The 18,255-nt window shown below is 40.0% G+C and overlaps 1 protein-coding gene across 3 annotated transcripts in view; it reads right to left on the bottom strand.

Moving 5' to 3' along the window:
* dgkb (diacylglycerol kinase, beta) overlaps positions 1 to 18,255 on the bottom strand; it is a 738,504-nt gene that overhangs the window by 234,815 nt on the left and 485,434 nt on the right. For all 3 annotated transcript variants that reach the window (XM_072251979.1, XM_072251978.1, XM_072251977.1), the window contains one exon: positions 6,555 to 6,619. In XM_072251979.1, the coding sequence (XP_072108080.1) occupies positions 6,555 to 6,619 (65 nt within the window). The remainder of the gene's footprint in view (positions 1 to 6,554; positions 6,620 to 18,255) is intronic.

The following is an 18,255-nucleotide window of genomic DNA, read 5'->3' as shown; positions in this document are numbered from 1 at the left end:
TACAATTAACTGAGGGGTCCATGGACCCCTAGACTAGGGTGACCATGGTAGCATAGTGGGTAGCGCAATGTTATTACAGCTGGGGGCGTTCTGGAGATTGGAGTTCACTTCCAGCACTGTTATGTAAGGAGTCTCTGTACGTCCTCCCTGTGGACTACGTGGGGTTTTCTCTGGGTCCCTCTGGTTTCCTCGCACAGTCCAAAATCTACAGGGCAGGTTAATTGGTCATTGTAAATTGTCCTGTTTTTAGGTTTGGGTTAATTGGGTTTGTCATGGGTTGCTGGGAGTAGGAAGGGCTTACTCCAAGGAAAAAGGAAAAGGGGAGGGGAAGGGAGGGGAAGGGAGGGGAAGGGAGGGGAAGGGAGGGGAAGGGAGGGGAAGGGAGGGGAAGGGAGGGGAAGGGAGGGGAAGGGAGGGGAAGGGAGGGGAAGGGACTGTTCCTACTGGTGGAAAGGATGAAAATAAGAAGGCACAGATTTAATGTGAGTGACAAAAGAGTTAAAGATCAGAAGAAGAAAATAATTTTTAGACAGCAAATGGCTATCATCTAGAACTAAATGCCTGACGGGATGGTGGGGATAGATTAAATTAAACCTTTTAAAATAAACTTTGATCTATATTTTTAAATGAAAAAAGGGTCATGGCTTCAGAAAAAAAGGTGTGGACATTAGAAATACAATTGTGCTCTTACAGAGACTGACATGGACATAGGGCTGAATCCCCCCTTCTATGTTGTCATCCTTCAATCTATGAAAACAGATTATCTAATGATGGTCACATTGTGGTTCACTGGTGCTTGATACATGCAAAATATTTTTGATGTTTTCAACACCACAGGGACTAACCATCAAAAGATTTTTTTTTTGTTTGTAAAGCATTTTGAAGTATTCCAAAGATGTAAAAGGTACATTTTAAGTATGTCAGTGTTTTAAGAAACTTTGTGTTCCTTGTGGTAAAGATACCAAGCCAGCTGGACAACATTTAGCCCAGTGGTAAGTGACCTAGGAATCAGCCAGGACTTCATTAAGTAAAACTTGCTATTGCACTCCATTTGACCACTGTCAGTTGCAATCTCCCCAGGCATATCCCTCTCCCACTTTAGTGTTCACCTGAAGCTATATCTAATGCCACAGGTGGGCCAAGATTTGTACATACAGTGGAACAAGCAGCCTGTAGAGCTATGGCAAGCATTGGCAGCTTGCCCAGGTTATTTTCTTGAAGCCCAAGGGCCTCCCATTGTGGGCACATGATGAAATACATCAGCCGTCCTCATGCCAAATTAAGTTGCCAATTTTCTAACCCATCAACATTTGGGATGATAAACATGATGGATTCATGCATGTGCAGATATGCCAGCCAATCAAATAAACACTGCTTACTATTTTGATGACTATTATATTAATGAAGGAACAAAAATTGAAGATGAAGATATTGCATTCTTTCCCGAGCCCTTTTCATCTTAAATGGACTAGCATCTGTTTTAAAATTAACTTGGTAGGGATTAAAAGATTAAAAACTTGATTGAAATATTTTCCCTCAGGGTGCTAAAATTAGCTAGAACTCCACATCCAGTTTGGCAGTCTCAGAAGAATAATAAATTGCCACCTACTTTCTCTCAACATAATGTCTCAACTGAAATCTGCTATGTCTGATTACATTAGCAACCTAAAGAGAGAACTGAGCATGCACCAGATGGAAAATTTACCATAGATGTGTAATAGGCATAATGCAATTTGATATGCCTGGGACCAGCCAGAGAGATCGATTAGTCCTTCACAATCCTAAGTTCCTGACATCAACTGCATAAGAGAACCACTTAGAAAACTACCATGCTGTTTTCTGTATCTCAATTTGATGTAATAGTTTGCTAATTTGCATCAAATTTAGAAAGGTTTATGGAAAACATTGACAATGATTAAGCATGCTGCCCATAAGATGATGTATTTACCAAAGGGAAATATATAACGGAGGATGATTTTTCACCTTCATTCATGGTTTGACCAACCCATGTATCTTTGTAAAATTCAGAAATCAAGTGGCCCCATCATATATTTTTTTAATGTAATATAGTTCCACTAATTAAAACCTGGATTACTCCTAAGTCAAATGAGTCAAAACAGGTCATGTGTGCTGGGAGAAAAATAGGCATCATCCTGCATTTTCCTGAGTACTGTCAGCAAGTCATGTTGCAATTGTCAGGAAGTTTAGAGCTTCCACATCAACAGGAAGGTCTTGAGTTATTTGGTATTACTTGCTATTTCCTAGCTTTGCTCCTCAATACAGACAAAATCCCAACACTAATGGTGAGACTAGGCACATGGAGAGGACAAGCAGAAAAGAAAATTCTAGTCAGTTTTACATTCTATTGAAATATTTGAGATTAGATTAATGTATTTCATTTTTTTCTAATTTTTGAAACTGTTGCTTGTTAATTACTCTTGAAAGAACTGAAAACTCTGAAATTGCAGCAAAAATGCTAGGTCATTCACAAACAATAAGGGTCATTGAAGCTGGTAAGCCTGAGGGTGGGTAGTTATTAAAGAGATGTATAAGGTTACTGAGCTGGTTAGTTCTGATTTTATTCAGGAAATTACTTTTAGAAGACCGAGAATGGGTAACAATAAGACTGGTAGCGATGAAAGGTTAGTGATAAAGGCGCTAGATTGAAAAAGGGCAAAAAAAATTCAGATCCCAAATTAACTAGGCATGACATTCAAATGAGGTTGTAATTGTGCAGTGGAAAAGCAGGGAAAGTAAGATGCAGACGATGCAAAGTTCAGCTCAGCAGTTTTTTTTTGGTGCCATGGATACTGAATTGGTGACTGATACACAGTTGCACAATGCTAATTTGATATAAGTATTATGAAATTGGGGCTCGGTGCTTCAAATGATGGCCTCCTTAACTTGCTAAACAGGCATTAAGCAGCAAGAAGGATCCCCTCTCTGTTAGCATTAACTAATGTAATGAACACTGACAATTTTTTTTTTCTACTGCCAAGATCCAAGACAATTCTTGAATAACTTGAAATCACTGAAGTATAAACGTGGGCGTAAGATGCCAAATAGTGTGAACTGCATGAGTGCAGTAGGAATTATGGGTGCTTGGCTGGCATTACTAAATACCTTGAGGCTACCTTAGGGGCTTGTTTGCTTCTCCAGCTTTCATTCCCATCACCTTTTCAGCATATGTTGAGAGGTCTTGCCAGAGATATTGGCTGTTTCTCTTCCTCCTCCACCAATGCCTGCACTGCACTGTTGAAAAACCATGAAGACCTCTCTGCTCATGTGGCATTATACTTGCTTATCTTTTGCTTTAACTGAACTTCTAGAATCCTTGCCAGCATCGACTGAAGATATTGCAGACTTCCACTTTAAGAAATGCACACTAATCTTGGTTAGTGGAGGTTAGATCTAAATGGTACATGACAATCCTGAAAATGCCCCACCACGTGAGGTGATAAAACAGTGCAGTTAGCCAAAATCATTGTGAGTGGCTTAAACAGGTGCAATAAGATGGACATTTTAATTCTATACCAAGAAATGAAAAGTAGTGTAAATGTGCATTCATAAATTTGTGATATTGATAACATTCCTGCCACGTTTCCTAATTATACCATTTAAACAGTAATTGTAATTTGAAATTACATCACTGGCCCTTAAGTGACTTGAAATAGCTTGAGGTTATGAAACAACTGGTAATACATGTCATGTGTCCTTCTGACATATATGGAAAGCTTATCAATTGGTTATTATAGTCGTCCCTTTTGTACAGGTCATATCTTCCCCAGAAGAAATCCCAATGTTCCAGAAATATGAAACCCTGGCGCCTGCACCAATTCCTCAGCCATTCATGTGGGAAATCATCCTATTCTAACCCTCACTGGTTCGTGGCATAGACAGAAATCCAGGGATTACTACCCCAGAAGTGCTGTTTTTCAGCTTTTTACCTAATTCTCTATCTCCTCTCTTCAGGACTGCCTCCCTTTCCCTACCTATGTCATTGCTACCAATATGTTCCATGATTTCTGGCTGCTCACCTTTCCACTTTAAAATGCTGTGGACCCAATTCAAGACATCCTTGACCCTAGCACCTGGGAGGCAAAGTACTATAGGAGTGTCTCTTTCACATCCACAGAATCTCTCGTCTGGTCCTCTAACTACAGAATCCACTATTACTATTACACACCTTTTCTCCCCCTTCCCTTCTGAGCTATAGAGAAAGACTCAGTACCACAGATACGGTTGCTGCAGCTTCTACCACAGCAGTATCCAAGCAATCATCCCACCCAACAGTATCCAAAGTGGTATACTTATTACTGGGGGGAATGGCTGCAGGGTTACTCTGCATTGGCTGCTTATGCCTTTTCCCCCTCCTGACAGTCACCCAGGTACCTGCCTGCTATAACTTAGGGGTGCCAACCCTGATTCTACCTCCTCCTCATCCTTCCTCATGAGTTGAATGTCATCGAGGTGCAGCTTCATTTCCTTAACACGGTCTCCAAGGAGCTGCAGCTCAATGCACCATGAAGATGTAGGTATCAGGGAGACTAGAGGTCTCTCAGAGTTTTTGCAACAATTCCAGAGAACATACCTCTTACTCTGGAGCCACTGTGAGTGCTGTAGTCATGTAATAGTAGACAAAGAAAGAGAAAAAACATCTAACCAGAAACTTACTTAAAACCTCTGCTTGCTCAAGCCTATTCTCACCAAAGCTTGTTGAGCAAAAATCTTCCACTCCAACAATGGCTGCTCTATTTGCACCACCTTTCTTTTTATTGGCTCAAATAAAACTCTATCACAATGGCTTTGTTCTTTTTAAAGGGCTCCACCCTTCAACAATGTCTCTCTCTCTCTCACTCACTGCTTCAGATTAGGATTCACTCTCGATGAGCCTTGTTCTTTTCAAATGGCTTCTGCCCTGCAACAATGTCTCTCTCTCTCACTCTCTATTTTAAGTTATGATTCAAGATATTATAAGCAAAAGCTCTGATTCTCAGCTCTCCAAATTTGCTAAATTTATCACTTTTGGAATAAAAGTGATGCAGGGTTAACTGTTAAGAGTTAATATATTTTTCCACATCAATGATATGTCTGTTAAATTAACTTCAGTGACAAGTCTTGAGAAAAAAAAAGTGAATTCACTGTTCAGAACTGTTGAACAATAAATGGACATGGCAACCATTAAGAGACAAGCCAACCAAACAACTCCATTTACTATAAAATGGCTAATCAGTTCCACAGCAGGACGTGGAAGCTGAGATTTTAAAATTCTGTCCCTCAATATGCTGGCAGATTAATCTAGAATCATTGCTGTCTAATTCCCATTAGGATCAAATGTAATGTGAAATTGAATATTTCGAGCAAAATGTTTCTTTCAGAGATGCTGATTGCATTATTTACATGAAAAACCTGGAGTGGGAATGAAATATAAAGTTTCCAAGTTTGTCAATGATACAAAAATAGCCAGAAGGGCATGCTGTGATGAGAACATTGTGCAATGGACGATAGATTGCAAAATATCTGAAGGAGTTTAATGTGGGAATGTATATAGTCAGGTACTCTGATAATAGGGATCAAAAAACAGGTTATTTTCTAAATGGAGAGAGACTGCAAATGAGGAAAATTCAGAGGAAACAACATGTAAAATGCTAGAAAAAGAGAGTGGGTCAGGCTGCATCTCTGAATGGAAATGGACACTTGAAAATTCAGGTTGAGACCTTTCATTAGGACCGGAAAGAAAGTGTGGAGAGTTGAAGATGTGGGGTGGGGGATGGGGGATGGGTGATGGGGGAAGGGGTGAGCAAGAGCAGGCAAGTGATCAGTGGACATGGGTGAGAGGAGGATAATAGGTAGGTGAAGGAAGAGGAGTGAGAGAAGCTGGGAGTAAATAGGGGGAAGTGATACAGGACTGAAGAAGAGGGCAGTGGGCCATGGAATAAGGGGAAAGAGGTGAGGAGGAGAACTGAATGGAGAAATGTGTGGGCAATGGGCAGGTGGAGTGGGAGAGAAAGACGAAAGAGAAGGGGTGATGAGAACAGTGACCTTAAGGAAAACAAAGGGGGTGGGAGATGGACGGAGAAGAGTACCAGAAATTAGAAAAATCTCTGCTCATGTCATCAGGTTGAAGTTTACCAAAATGGAATATGAGATGCTGCTTCTCTAATCTGCATCTATCCTCATTCTAACAGTAGAGAACGCCATGTTTAGACGTGTCAGTGTAGGTGTGGAAAGTGAAATTAACTGCCTTTAGTGTAAGGATAACATCATCCTTTTTAACTTCTGATGGAAAACTTGGTTTGTTTGGAGGTAGATGTGTTGCATACTTAAAAAAAAACTAATATGAGAGAGCATAGAAAATAGGTTAGTTAATAAAAAAATTGTGCCTGATTTTTACACCTGTTTTAGATATTTCTGTCCATTTATATTAAGTACAGCATACACCTTTTTTGATTATCACAACTAATCACAGAATAAATATAATGATTCATGATATTACTGTTTTGGGTGGATCATTAATGTGACAATATTGTAACAAAGAGTTTAAATTAACTTACCGACTGTTGAACTTCTCAGGATGTTTCTCCCGCATGATATGGAATCTGTGGGCTATTGAGGCATCCTGAAAGAAAATTAAGAGAGAAATTGAGCAGTCATGTTTTAGTATAAATTTATATGAAATTTAATATTTTCAAAGCAAATTGGGCAGAATGCAAAATGGGCTGTTGATTTGCTATTGCCTACTTTGAGCCAACATGCAAAACAAATTGCTGTCTTGTATATATAATCTTTGAATGGCTCAATAAACATATGCGTAAATTAATGTTCCATCTTTGCACTTTGTTTAACCCAAGTATAAATGTAATAGACCTGCCAGAGTTCCAGACACCAAGTTTATACTCTTGTGGTGGTGCAATAGGAATAGAAAGAGCACAATTATTATATACATCCTTTTCATAAGGATAACATCATTGCAGAAAACTGAACTCTGTTTGTAGTTCAAAGACACAGGTTTCCTTTTCAATGGTATTTTACCATTTGCATTCAGTTCATCTTCAACTAAAAGCTTGGGTGCTTTGCAGATATTGCAACCAACATGGGGCATATATTGATGCCAATGGGCTAACATAATGCTCTGAATTCCTTCCTATTTCAACATCAACTCCATGAAAATACTCTTAACTGCAAAAACCTACTCTTGTTTCTCATCACATGTACAAGTCAGGACATGTACTGCAAATTCTGACAGATAGTTAAATGAATTTTCAGATTAAAGCACAATTTTACGGCTAGATTTGTTACAGATCATTCAGAAATAAAGACCAAAATTGAGGGCAAGGGAGAACATACCCACTGTTGTGGGTGTTAAACAGGTCTAATTCCTATTGACTTGTCTATGGAACTTTTTTTTGCCAATTGTCAAGATCTTCAGCTGTGATGCTGTTACTTGCTGGATAATTACAATCCAATGTCATCCATCTGGTCAGTGTCTAATCCCCTTTCACATCCTTCAAATCGATGATAATAGACTCAGCTGTTTGCCTTCTGCAGCCACTTTTCTGATGAACTACAAGTAGAGATCTTGGTGTGTGAAGTGATTTGGTATCTCTGACCACTATAGTTTGAGATCCAATTTCTTGCATTGAGAGTAATCTTTGCCCATGTAAAAGAAACTGGGCTTAGTAGATTTATACTTTGTCCAGTTTCCTTTGCTTGACACTCCCAAACTCAAGGATGGTAATGCATTAGATGGATAAAATCAGCCTCCTCAATGTCTAACATGTGCTATGATTTATTGGATGATGAATTAAGTTTAAGCAACATTTCTTTAAAAAATACCACAAAGAGTTTAAATCAAGTTTTCGTGACACACGTTTTCATACACATCAGCAGAATGGGTCGGGTGAGAATACACCGCTGACTTTGAATGCCAGTAATAAGTCAGTATCTACGCTCAACTGTTTTCATGTACAATCTTTTGATATTTACTAGCAAAAACATACACACTGTCAAAGTTGAAAGGAAATTTAATCAGTATGTTTTTACTCCTTCCAACTTCACATTTTTTAACCTTCCTGAAGAAAATCAAACATTTTTCCCCCACCAACTCTCAAACAGATAACCATTGGTGATAACGTGTAGGTAAATGTTAACCATGCAATTGAAATCTATAATCCAAGCTGTAAAGAATACATACTGTAAAGCAGAAGAAATGTTCCATGTTATGAAAGAATAGGTAATATTAAGCTGGTGGCTTAAACAGAGAATTCTGGATGAGTGGCCTGAAGCTTTAAGAAATGTTTCTCTTTGAAAAACATATTTATTTGTATCAATCAAAGCTGAAACCATTCTGGAACTCTATGGTATTACATATATGAGTGAAATTGCATCAACATAATTTAGTTAAGCAAAGTCAAACTGTGAATTATGTACAGTATTTGCATCTGATCACAGGCCTCAGTTCCTACTGCAAATTTTGTCCAGCCTTCCCTTATGCATACATGAAATTGGAACAGTTAAGAAACATTTTGTTTTTCCAGCTAAATAGATGTTTTCAGTCTCATCACAGACATTTCATTTATTTTACATTTCCCCCTTCTACCTTCTCTCTCACTGAAAATTAACTTGTATTTCTCTATAACCCAGTTCTAAGGGCCAAACACCCAAAATGCTTACTGTTTCTTTTTTTTTCCAAAGAAGAGTTTTCCCTGCATTTTCTGTATCTGTTACAGACTTTCAGCTTTTATTTTGATATCCATAGGTATATCCCTTTTTTCTCCCCTTTTCAGTAGAGTTTAAACTTCAGTCTTACTGCAATATTCAATAGCAGAAAGCAAAGCCAAGAGCAACCAATTTTGTTAGATCTTGGTGATGTAAATAGGAGTAACTAACACAGATTATTGTTGGGATCATTGAAATTCTGAATGTTCTGGACAGGCATAAAAGGAGCTCAGTGCCAAAATTTACAGATGACATTAAAAAAAGAAAACTGCAAAGAAAAAAAATGAAAATGATAAAGATAGATTAACAGAAAGGGCAGATTAATAGTCAAATCAATTTAATACATGGAGATGTGAAAAGGATAAATGAGGTTATTGAAGATTAGAATTTTGGAGTTCAAGAATAGAGAGGATTAAGTAAAACCTGGAATTATGACGGAGTTGTGCAAGTATAACAGATAAAAATTGTATTAAGTATTCACATCAATGTGTATCTAGTGATGAAAATACTAATAATAAGATTAAAATGGATTCTCCACTGCAACTAATAATCTTACGTAATGACAACAGTCCAGTTGTATTTCAGGTTATTACTAGTACTATTATTATTACTACACAGCATACTACTAGGAGAGAATTCAGCAATACTACTACAATCAATGCCTAGGGAATGTGGTTAGGTTCTCTGTTGTCAGTGTTAATGAGGCACAAATACTGCTTTATACCTAACAGGCCATATTTGATCTTTGTCCAGGTTTTGTTCCAGTGGACATAGATTACTTCATGATTTAAAGAGGTTTGAATGAAATAGAACACTGCAACCATCAGCAAACTGACTCACTTTCGACCTTAGCACTGATGAAGCAGTTGAAGTTGAATGGACATAAGGTACCTCTCTTTGGGGAGTTTCAGCACTGATATCATGAAGGTGACATGTTTGACATCTTTCCACTCCTCCCACTCCGCCACCTCAAAATAATATCAACTTTGATCAGTTAGTTGTCCTTTGTGTGACTCCTGTCAGTTTTCACCATTGATTCACAATGGCTTAACTCAATGAAATGTTGCTGTGGTATCAAAGACAAACACACTCACACTAATTCTTGTATCAGCTCATAGTGAAGCAAGGCTGAAACAAGACTTTTGAGTTAAATGGTCCTGATGAAATCAAACATTAAAAGAGGAGAACAAGTACTGCTTGATCACATGCTAACTAGTACCTTCTAACAGTCTGCTGAAGATGGAGCATAGACTAATGGAGCTGTAATTGGTTGGATTAGTTTGATGTTGTTCTTTGCAGAGAGAAATATAACAGAACACATTTCTACATTGCCAGGCAGAAAATAGTTGTACTGAAATATGGCTAGTCCTGTAGCACAAATATTCAATTCTACAGAGGTGGCTGTGGATTCACCATGTTACCACTGCCTTTTCTGTGTGCCTGCTCCTGCCACTTATTGAATCGTAATTCATCTCCTCACTGTTTGGGTTCAATAGAATAATAGGAAATGCCAATTTATGAAGTTATAGATTGTGGTGGAGTGCAGTTTTGTTGCTGCTGAATCCTGTAGCAATTGTTTTAGTTGTCATGCAGATGTTTAGTTTGTGCTGACAGATCAGCATTGACTCTGAATAAGACTGTCACATTAAATTAAGAGTTTCCTGGGTGCAAAGAAGAGAGTTGATCACCATAAGAATTGGGTGGGCAGTCACTTCTATCAATCCTGCCATGAGCAAGTACATCCAGAGCAGCTGGATCACTCCAGACAAGACCAAGCAGGTTGCTCCCTCATGCTAATTCTTTCATCACATGCCCCTAACCAGTCTGTCAGTAATGCTGTTCAGGAATTGGCCAGCTTGTTCAAGGCCAGCTCAGTCTGATGCATTCCTTCCACTACATTCTCTGCAAATAAAATCACCTGATTTATTTGTTTTTTCTCATTTTGAAAAAATACCTGGAACTTGAAACATAAGACAATTCTCTTTCCAAAGAGGGGGAAGGTCTGCCCCACAGCCATCCCATTCCAATTGGTTTCACATAACAGCTATGCACTGTCCCACACCACTCCCCAAACCATCTCTATCTGTCCATCATCTTCTCCCCATCTGGTTCCCATCAACTACTTGTATCTATGTACTGGCAATCTTTCCTGTTCCCTTAAAATCCTGGTGTAGGGTCTTGATCTGAAATATTGACCCACACCATTTGCCTGTACAGATGCGGTTTGACCTGCCAAAGTATGGCCTTTGTTCTCTTTCAATTGACACGGCATGACCCGGTAAGATTAAAAAAAAATATTTTCAGTTTTTTGTTCATTCCATATATATCCAGATTGATGATTGCCATTTGATACTAAGTTTCTTATTTCTTTCCAATTACAACACTGACTTTCCTAATCAGGATCTGCTCAGAGTGAGAGATGGGTAAAATTCCATTCATCAGTTCACTTTGTTGCGTGGTACTGGTTACGCTGTGTTTCCATTTTTAGGACAGTAAGATGATGAAATCTGGCACTAATTAATTAAACTGTTTTGATTACTAATCTTAAGTTGGTAGCCGTGACTTATTACTTCTCCATACAAAAAAAAATGCTATTTAGTAACAATTTATTCTAAACAGCAGGTGAGTTTTTGTGCTCTATCAATTCTCACTAGGAACTTACAGTAGTTAACACCACTAGGAATGCATTTTCAGGAACCGTGGAATTAGTGATAATAGACGCTCTAGATAGTCTATTCATTAAAATTAAAATGAATAGCCAGAAAATCAAAATCTGACTCAGACTGTGCAATGATACCATGAAACAAAAAAAACTTGATAATGCTCAAGTCTAGCAAGATTGCATTAACTAATGTAAAACAATAGTAAATGCTTTTGTTTTCCTTTTCTCAAGCAATGCTTTTGCTTTCCTTTATGTTCTGGGAGCCAACATCAGAAAATAGGACACATTACTGGCCTCTATTTACTGTTTTTAAATAGGACATTCTGTATTATTTGAGGGTAGATAAATATATCAGAAGGAATATAGTGAAGAAATAGTCTGAAGGGTTGAGTATGTTAGGTTATTGGAAGTATTTAAAGGTATTTTTTTTAAAGATTGGTGATTTCAAGGCAATGAGAAACTGGCATAGGAGAACAGATAAGACCTAATCACACTAAATGGCAAGGAAGAGTTGACTGTCTGAGTGTTCTTTTCCTACTCATGTTTATTTATGTTCTTTAGATTTTCATACTGTTAAATTACTTCTAGTTCCAAACAAACAGTCTCCAATTCTATGTCACTGCAATTTCAAAGTGCAGCAGCAGTACCAATCTCCTTCCATTTTACAGCTATTATTTATCAGGTGTTTCCTCTTTTCTACATTAGATGCCTTACCTGAGAAGATATCTAATCACCTAGTAATTTCAGTAAGCAATAGTTGTCAGAGTAACACAAGGTTAATGACCTTTCCTACAGAGAAAATATTGAAGTTCACTGGGCAAACATCCAGGCGTCTAACCCACACAGTAATCCAGTATACTATCTATCCACAGTTCTCAAAATTCATATTTGCTAGATGACAAACAATCCAGTAAAACCTCCTCCCTAAATTAGGGCTAATTCCATAAACCCATTGTTTGAGGTGAGTCCTATTCAATGGAACCAACTGTTTTCTACTCTGATTCTTTATTCCTCTCCATAATTTATGTCTGAAATCTTTGTTCTTTGAGTCTTTGAGACTTTGTCAGCCCCTTCCATCATAATCTCAAACACCAGTATAAACTTACTCACATACTGAACAACTCCTCCTGGAAATCTTCTGGTTTCCTCACAGTAGAAAAGTTATTGTTGGAATCTTTGTGGGTATAAGCAAGACCTGTCATTCCGTGATTTATCTGCTCTTTTCTTTATTTCAGACCTTCACTAAACCCTTCCTTACTTCTTTCTCTGGTATGTTCATGACTGTATCATTATTGCTTCCTTCTCTCACACTGAACAAGAAAATAGAAATATCTTTGCATCCAACTTCAAGACCTTCCCTCACCTTCATATCTCCAACTTCCTTTTATGTTATTGTTCTCCACATTTCCAGGTTACGAGATGGGCTTACAGTAAACATTCACAAACTATTTCTTAGAGCAAAATGCCGTCACTTGGTTCATACAAGCAGAGGCTCAATTCACGCTTCAAAAAATCTCCACTGACAACACAAAATACTTCTATGTGGTAGCGTCGCTCAGCAACTCCATGGCTGTGAGAGTGGTGAGTCTGCTTGAACACGCACCTGAACTCGATAAGCACTGATTGCTAAAAACACACCTTTTACAGACTTTTGGTCTATCGAGTCTGAGCACAGCAAACTGTTGCGGTCCCTGCTCAACCTTGGCACTGGTAAGCCTTTGGAGTTAATGGACCACATGCTGTCCCTCCTGGGAAATCACCATCCTTGTTTTATTTTTAAAGAACTCTTCATGAAGCAAATTCCTGACCAAGTTTGTAAAGCCCTCACTCATACACCCATGATGGACAGTGGGGAGCTTGCTAGAATGGCTGATAGTCTACACTCAGTTAGGCAGAGGTCCTCCTCCTTTCTCTACCTCAATAAGCCCAGTCAGCAAGGTGCCTAACATAAGGATGCCTGTGGCTGCAAAACAGACAATGCCAGACCTGTGCTCTTACCATGCTTGCTTTGGTAGGAACGCTAGGACATGCCGACTGCCTTGCAGCTTTGACAGTGCCAGCACATCAAGACATCAGAGGTCTGAGAACTCTGTGAGTTCCAGTTTCCAGAGTTGCCTACTGGACACCTTTTCAGGGTCACGCTTCCTGTGTGACATGGGTGTTCAAGTGGGTGTGCTGCCAGCATCGCCTATTGACCAGAGGGCAAAGAATGACAAACTTCACTGGAGGCCGCCAATGGCAGCAGGATCCAGACTTATGGGACATGATGGGTGACACTCTGCTTCACTGGGTGATGCTACACATGGGATCTCGTCCTAGCTAAAAGTGGCCAGATCTCTGCTCGATGCAGATCTTTGGCACAAGGACGGTTGGTTGATCTTGAGAACTGCTGGCGTGTGGATATCAAGGACTTAGGATTGTTACCCTGCTTCCTCAGTAAGTTCCCAATGACAACTCTGTCAAGTGCATGCACCACTGCGTTTACTCAACTGCTAGGCAAATTCCCAAACCTCACCAAGCCCACATTCTCCCTGAAAATAGTAAAAAATGGGGTTGAGCACCACATTTCCACAACTGGCCCACCAGTCTGTGCCCATTTGCATACACTAGACCCAGAAAAGCAGACAACCATGAAGGCTGAGTTTGCCAACATGGAATGACTTGGCATTGTACGCTGGTCAAATAGCCCCTGGGCTTCACCCCTCCATATGGTCCGTAAATCTGATGGTGGTTGCCACCCATGTGGTGATTACCAACAACTTAATGAGGTCACCACCACCAATCACTACCTGGTCCCACACATCCAAGACTTTTCAGCACATTTAGCTAGAAAGTCAACTTTTTCCAAAGTCCATTTAGTTAGGGGCTATCATCAGGTACCTGTGTGCTCAAAGGACATTCCCAAAATAGCTGTGATAACCCCATTTGGTGTCTTAAGAGTTTTTGCGCATGCCATTTGGCTGACATATGCAGCACAGACTTTCCAACGGCTGAGTGACTGTTTTAAAAGACTGAGATTTTCTTTTTGTTCACCTGGATGTCAAACTCAGTGCCAGTGTATACAAATATGAACATGTATCCTATCTCCGCACACTTTTCGAGCATTTAAGACAACACAGGTTGATTATTAACCCTGTTAAATGCCAGTTTGGGCTGTCAACCACACACTTTTCAGTCATCGCATCTCCACAGAAGATGCGCAATTCTTCTGTCAAAAGTAGCCGGTATTATGGATTTCCCACCACCCTGCATTACTAAAAAAACTACAAGAATTTTTAGACATGGTAAATTTCTATCACCACTTCATACTGCGAGCTGCTAAATTTAAAGACAACACCCCAATCATGAACTTGACTCGTCAGCGGACATGACCAGGGCATTTGCTGGTACCAAACAAGTTCTTTCTAATGTGATCCTGCTGGCGCATCCACTCCCCAACGCACCGATTGCCATTATCTCTAATGCTTCAGACTGTGGTGTGGGTGCTGTGCACGAAGAGTGGTTGGAGGTGTGTGCCAGCCGCTTGCCTTCTTCAGGCGGCAGCTTCATCCCCCCGAAAGGGAGTACAACACATTTGACCATGAGCTTCTCAGTCTCTAGCTGTCGGTCCACCATTTTCTTTTTCTTCTAAAGGGCCACCATTTCACAGAGTTCACTGACCACAATCCCCTTGTGCATGTGATGGTCAAAATATCAGACCCTTGGTCTGCATGACTACAGTACCACTTAGCCTACGTATCAAAGTTCACAACTGATATACAACATATCAAGGGGAAAAGTAATGCCGTGGCTGATTGACTCTCACAGGCAGCCACTAAGGTCATATGCTTAGGGGTTGACATGCCGGCATGGCAGCTGACCAAGCTAATGACCCAGAGGTCCAGGCTTACCGAACAACAGTCACGGGCCTGTGGTTGGCTGACATTGAGTTTGGGGAAGCAGTGATTTCTCTCCTGTGTGATGTCTCAATTGGTCTCCCTCGCCCCTTCGTGTCCACAAACTGGAGGTGGACTGTTTCTGACTCCATACATGGGCTCTCGCATCCGGGCTGGAAGTCCTCACATTAACTGGTTGCACTAAAGAAAGGATGTGCGTGATTGGACTGCAGCCTGTGTGGAGTGCCAGCAGGAAAAATAACTGTTATGGCACCTTTTGAGGTCCCAGTGTGATGGTTCGACCATGTCAATATAGACCTGATGATCTTCTTTGCTCCGCCGTGTTTTCACACACCTCCATATCATGGTGGACCGTACCACCAGGTCGCCAGAGGTCATCCCTCTAGATTCAACGACGGCCGCATTGTGGCTCAGGCATACAACAGCACCTGGGTTGCTCTGTTTGGCAGTCCATCTGATATTTTCACTGACTGCTGTCCCCAATTCATATTAAACCTTTGGGCTGTGATGGCCCAGAACCTTGGCATTAGGCTGCATCACACAAAGTGTATCACCTGCAATCCAATAGCCTATGTGAGCGGTCTCCACTGCCCCTTAAAAGCTGCTCTGAGGGCTTCACTGACTGATGAGTGTTGACATGATTCTCCCATGGGCCCTGCAGGGGCTCAAAATTCTTCCAAAAGAGGACCTGCAGGCGTCTGTGGCTGAGTTGATATAGAGACAGCTGTTATGTTTGCCAGGTGATCTCATTCCTGACACCACAACCTCTTGCTCGGCTTCTCAACAGTTTCCACCCTCCTCAGTAAATTCAATCCTTTTCACGTATTCCTACCTCCCCATCATGGCGTACATGGGTGACTGTTGATCTGGATTCCACCTCGTGTGTTTTCATCCGCCATGATGCACACCAACATTCCCTTAGGCCCCCTTATGATGGCCCGTTCCATGTTTTGGAACGTGGAGAAAAGACTCATCATAGATAAGAAGGGAAAAAACAGAATGTATTTCAGTAGGTCGTCTTAAGCCAGCCCAGCAAGATTTGTAGGATTCCTCTACTATGCCCCTACCTTCACGACATGACCATGAGTGTGTCAACACAGCTCTGGACGAGCCAGGGGCACCCGCTGTTCCTCCACCCATGGAACAGAGGACCTAACAGGCTGGGCAGTCTCACAATGCTGGCGAATTCTGGGGTGGAGGGCTGTGTAGGGTAACATAATTGGTGGAAATGTACATAATTCACAACCATTGCCATTAAGTTGGGGTTTCACTTCAAGAAGCTGCTCTGACATGATGGCATAATTATGTAAAGGACTTCTACTGCACTTTAGGTTCAGTTTCAGGTTTTCAATAAATGAGTTGCAACAGCCTTTCTGAAACATAAAATGCCTCCACTGTTTTATTTGCAAAACCCCACAATAGAAGTTAGACAAGTAGAAAGTGTTCCACTTGTGTTGAGGTAGGGCAAGACTCGAAAGGGAAGTGAGAAGACCCCGCTGAGTATTGTAGAACAGAGACTTAGGTCCCGACTATCTAGTTTCCTGAAAATAGCAACATAAGTGGACAGGGTGTCTTGCACACTTGTCTTCAGTGGTTCATCATTGAGCATTTGGGGAGACACAAGACATAGCCCGGATTCAGGATTCACCATGAAATTTTGACATTTTCCATCCTCCCACAGAAGATGCTTGACCCACTGAGTTTTTTGAGCGGTTTGTTAGTTACAATGAGTACAGGGGTTGGAGGATGAGGGTCATAGTACAAATGTACAAATAGTGCTGAGACCACACATGGAGTATTGTCCGCATTTCTGGTCACCAAGTATTAGGGAAATTGTAATTAAGATGGAAGGGGCGCAGAAAAGATTCATAAAGATGTTGCGAGAACTGGTGGGTTTGAATTACAAGGAGAGATTGGGTGTTTTTACCTTGGGGCATAGGAGATTGAGGGGGGGCTGACCTTAAATGTCTGAAATAAGCATGTCTCAGGGAAGAGTAGCTGCACTTGACATTTCTTGTTCAGGTGCCTTGTTGATTATTAAAGCAGCTAATAATGTGTAACTGAGAACTACAGAGCAGCAAGAATGATTTAGCAAGTTTAATTTTTCAAAGCAAAAATTTCACATTTCTTCTAATGAACTCTATTACATTGGCATAATTGAACTTGAAGTAGAATTAGACACTTCATATGATTTAAATACTCCACAGAATTAATATTAAAAATATACAGTAAATGCAAAAAAAACACTCTAAATATTAATCACGTAGAACAGAATGTGTTGGTTAGGATCATTAGCACTAAGAATGAGATCAAAGAGACAGTAAACAAAAGTATGACATTAGGTGACATAACAGGTACTAATACAAAGTTATAATGCATTCAATATAATCAAAAGACTACTTTAGAATATCTTATTGTTCTCTTATCATTACTGTGTAAGAGTGGTGAACATATTTCTTAGTTGTATTGAAGTGAAAATGAAAATAATTGGAAGTTAGTTTTACATTTACACACAAAGACTTATGCTCATATTATCTAGTGACCGTATGTGCAGTTGTAACTATTCCGTTGTGTGCTGTGTATTACTGCATGTACTGTATTTTGTACCTTTGCCCTGGAGGAACACCTTTGTTTAGCTGTATGCATGAATACGGTATAGTTCAATGACAATTGAACTTTATTTTTACCTTCATAATGCAGAATGAAATGCCAGAAAACATACTTAAAGCATATGCTTATGAATACAAACCCCGTGCAATAAACTAATTGATAATCTCCCTTTGTTGTCAGTTATGATGGTTGAAGGAAGAATTGAGTTGACACCCTATAGCTGTTTACGTTCTGAGAATGTAGGAATCCCGGCTATAACACTAAAGATCTGCTCTCCAGAGCCCGGCCAAGTTGCTCTATTACATCTACCCACAATGTGCAAAATTGCCTCAATTATGACTTGTTCACAAGAAAAGATAAGTCCAGCCC

Source organism: Mobula birostris, chromosome 3 (assembly GCF_030028105.1).
Source record: "Mobula birostris isolate sMobBir1 chromosome 3, sMobBir1.hap1, whole genome shotgun sequence".
Classification (NCBI taxonomy): domain Eukaryota; kingdom Metazoa; phylum Chordata; class Chondrichthyes; order Myliobatiformes; family Myliobatidae; genus Mobula; species Mobula birostris.
The sequence above is the reverse complement of the archived record's forward strand: the minus strand, read 5'-3'. Positions and strand labels throughout refer to the sequence as shown.